Source organism: Apodemus sylvaticus, chromosome X (assembly GCF_947179515.1).
Source record: "Apodemus sylvaticus chromosome X, mApoSyl1.1, whole genome shotgun sequence".
Taxonomy (NCBI): domain Eukaryota; kingdom Metazoa; phylum Chordata; class Mammalia; order Rodentia; family Muridae; genus Apodemus; species Apodemus sylvaticus.
Window position 1 is genome coordinate 150,500,469 of NC_067495.1, and position 1,852 is coordinate 150,502,320.

A 1,852-nucleotide genomic window follows, 5' to 3' on the forward strand; every position below is an offset into this window, starting at 1 on the left:
ATAAAAATGAATGTCGAGTTTTCCCAGACCACAAGACCTTTGGTATGTCAACATCAGGATGTCTTTTCTGGGAACCAACAAAAGCCTTTCAAAATTATCGAGGAAAGATGTTTTTCCATCATCAATCCAGCTTGGGAGATAGTTTGTTAGTGACACATCATCCTTCCCCCCAACAATGAAGTGCTCCATGTGCTAACAATATAGCTTTTAAAAAAGTAAAAAAATAATTCTGCATTTTTATAAAACTTGATAAAAATAAAATTTTAAATTGTACAGTCACCAGAAGTACACAGTTATAAAAAAAAATGCACACAGGTCACTTGGCATCTCCAGCACCTTCAGCTTTCTGTGCCTGGTCTGTTTTGGCGGCTCCATTCTCTGCAGGATTATTTGCATCCTTACTGGCATCAGCTTTCCCCTTCTTCCCCTTGGGTACCTTCTCTCCCTTCTTTGTAGGGGCCCCTTTAGGCTTGGGCTCTGGTTTTGGAGGAGCAGGTTTAGCAGAAAACCTTGCAGAGCTTCTCTGTGGCTTGTACTTCACTTTGCCTTTATCTCCTTTAGAATCCCCTTCAGCCAACTTTTGGGCATAGCAATGGCAAGGGACATCAGCACTGAATCCGGGGACACAGCGGCATACAAGTTTGGTCTGTCTAGGGGCCATCCTTGCTGCTTCTTCACACTGCTCTGGATGTCCTACCTTTTATTCTTCTTTTAAAATTATTTTTTTAAATTCTTTAATATTTTTTACAATCCATTCTTATCCCCATCCCAATCCACCCTCTGACAGTTCCACATCCCATAAGTCCTACTCCCTTCAAGAGGATGTCCCCACCTCCTTACCCCATTAGACCTCCCCACTCCCTGTGGCCTCAAGTCTCTTGAGGGTTAGGTACATCTTCTGACTGAGTCCAGACCCAGCAGTCCTCTGCTGTATATGTGTTGGGGACCTTATATCAGCTGCTGTATTTTGCTTGGTTGGTGTCTCAGTGTCTGAGAGATCTCAGGGATGCAGGTTAGTTGGTCCTAACCTAGTTAGAGACTGCTGGTCCTCCTACAGGGTTGCCCTCCTCCTCAGCTTTTTACAGCTTTTCCCTAATTCAACCACAGGGGTCAGCAGCTTCTGTCCATTGTTTGGGTGTAAATATCTGCATCTGACCTTTTCAGCTGCTTGTTGGGTCTTTCGGAGTGCGGTCATGATGGGCCCCCATTTGTAAGCATAACCTAGGAGGCATATTTTTTGTGATAACTAGTCTAGTATCTAAAATGATCATGAACTTGATTGACTATTAACTTGCATTACTTAATTATCCTAAATACTTTGTAATAGCAGCTTATAATGAATAGGCTGACACTAAACTTTGTATTTTTTAAATGAGCTACATAGGTCCCATACCTTATACAAGAGTCAAATGTAATACACAGTATATTGTAACAAAATAATCTTGACTTTTTGTATAGAATAGAAAGATATATACCAATGTAACCAAAATATAACTTCAGTTCTATATCAACATACAAAGATCCTGCCAATGTAAGATTATTGGTTTATAGACTTCCTTTTGGTTTAAAAGTAGATTCAATAATCTACCTTTTTCCTATTTTTCTATATTATTCCTATATATGCCTATTCTCTTTTTAGCCCTCCTCCCATTACATAGGAAAGAAGGCCAGAGAATAAGAAAAGTGAAAAATCCTTGAGTCTAACCTCCTATACCTTATTTAATAACCTGGAACCCCCCTAAACACCAACAAACATTGATAACCCATTAAAAGACCAAAAATCATTCCATTTACCCCTTGGGAATGGAGGCTTTGTGCTCTTAAAATTGTTTTCTGCTGATTTGGTCATTGT

At 39.8% G+C, this 1,852-nt stretch overlaps 1 protein-coding gene across 1 annotated transcript; it reads right to left on the bottom strand.

Annotated features, from left to right (window-relative positions):
* Positions 1-307: 307 nt before the first annotated feature.
* Positions 308-661, bottom strand: LOC127674740 (non-histone chromosomal protein HMG-17-like). Its single transcript, XM_052170372.1, has one exon. The coding sequence runs from the start codon at positions 659-661 to the stop codon at positions 317-319; it is 345 nt and encodes a 114-aa protein (XP_052026332.1). The 3' UTR covers positions 308-316.
* Between the last annotated feature and the right edge of the window lie 1,191 nt (positions 662-1,852).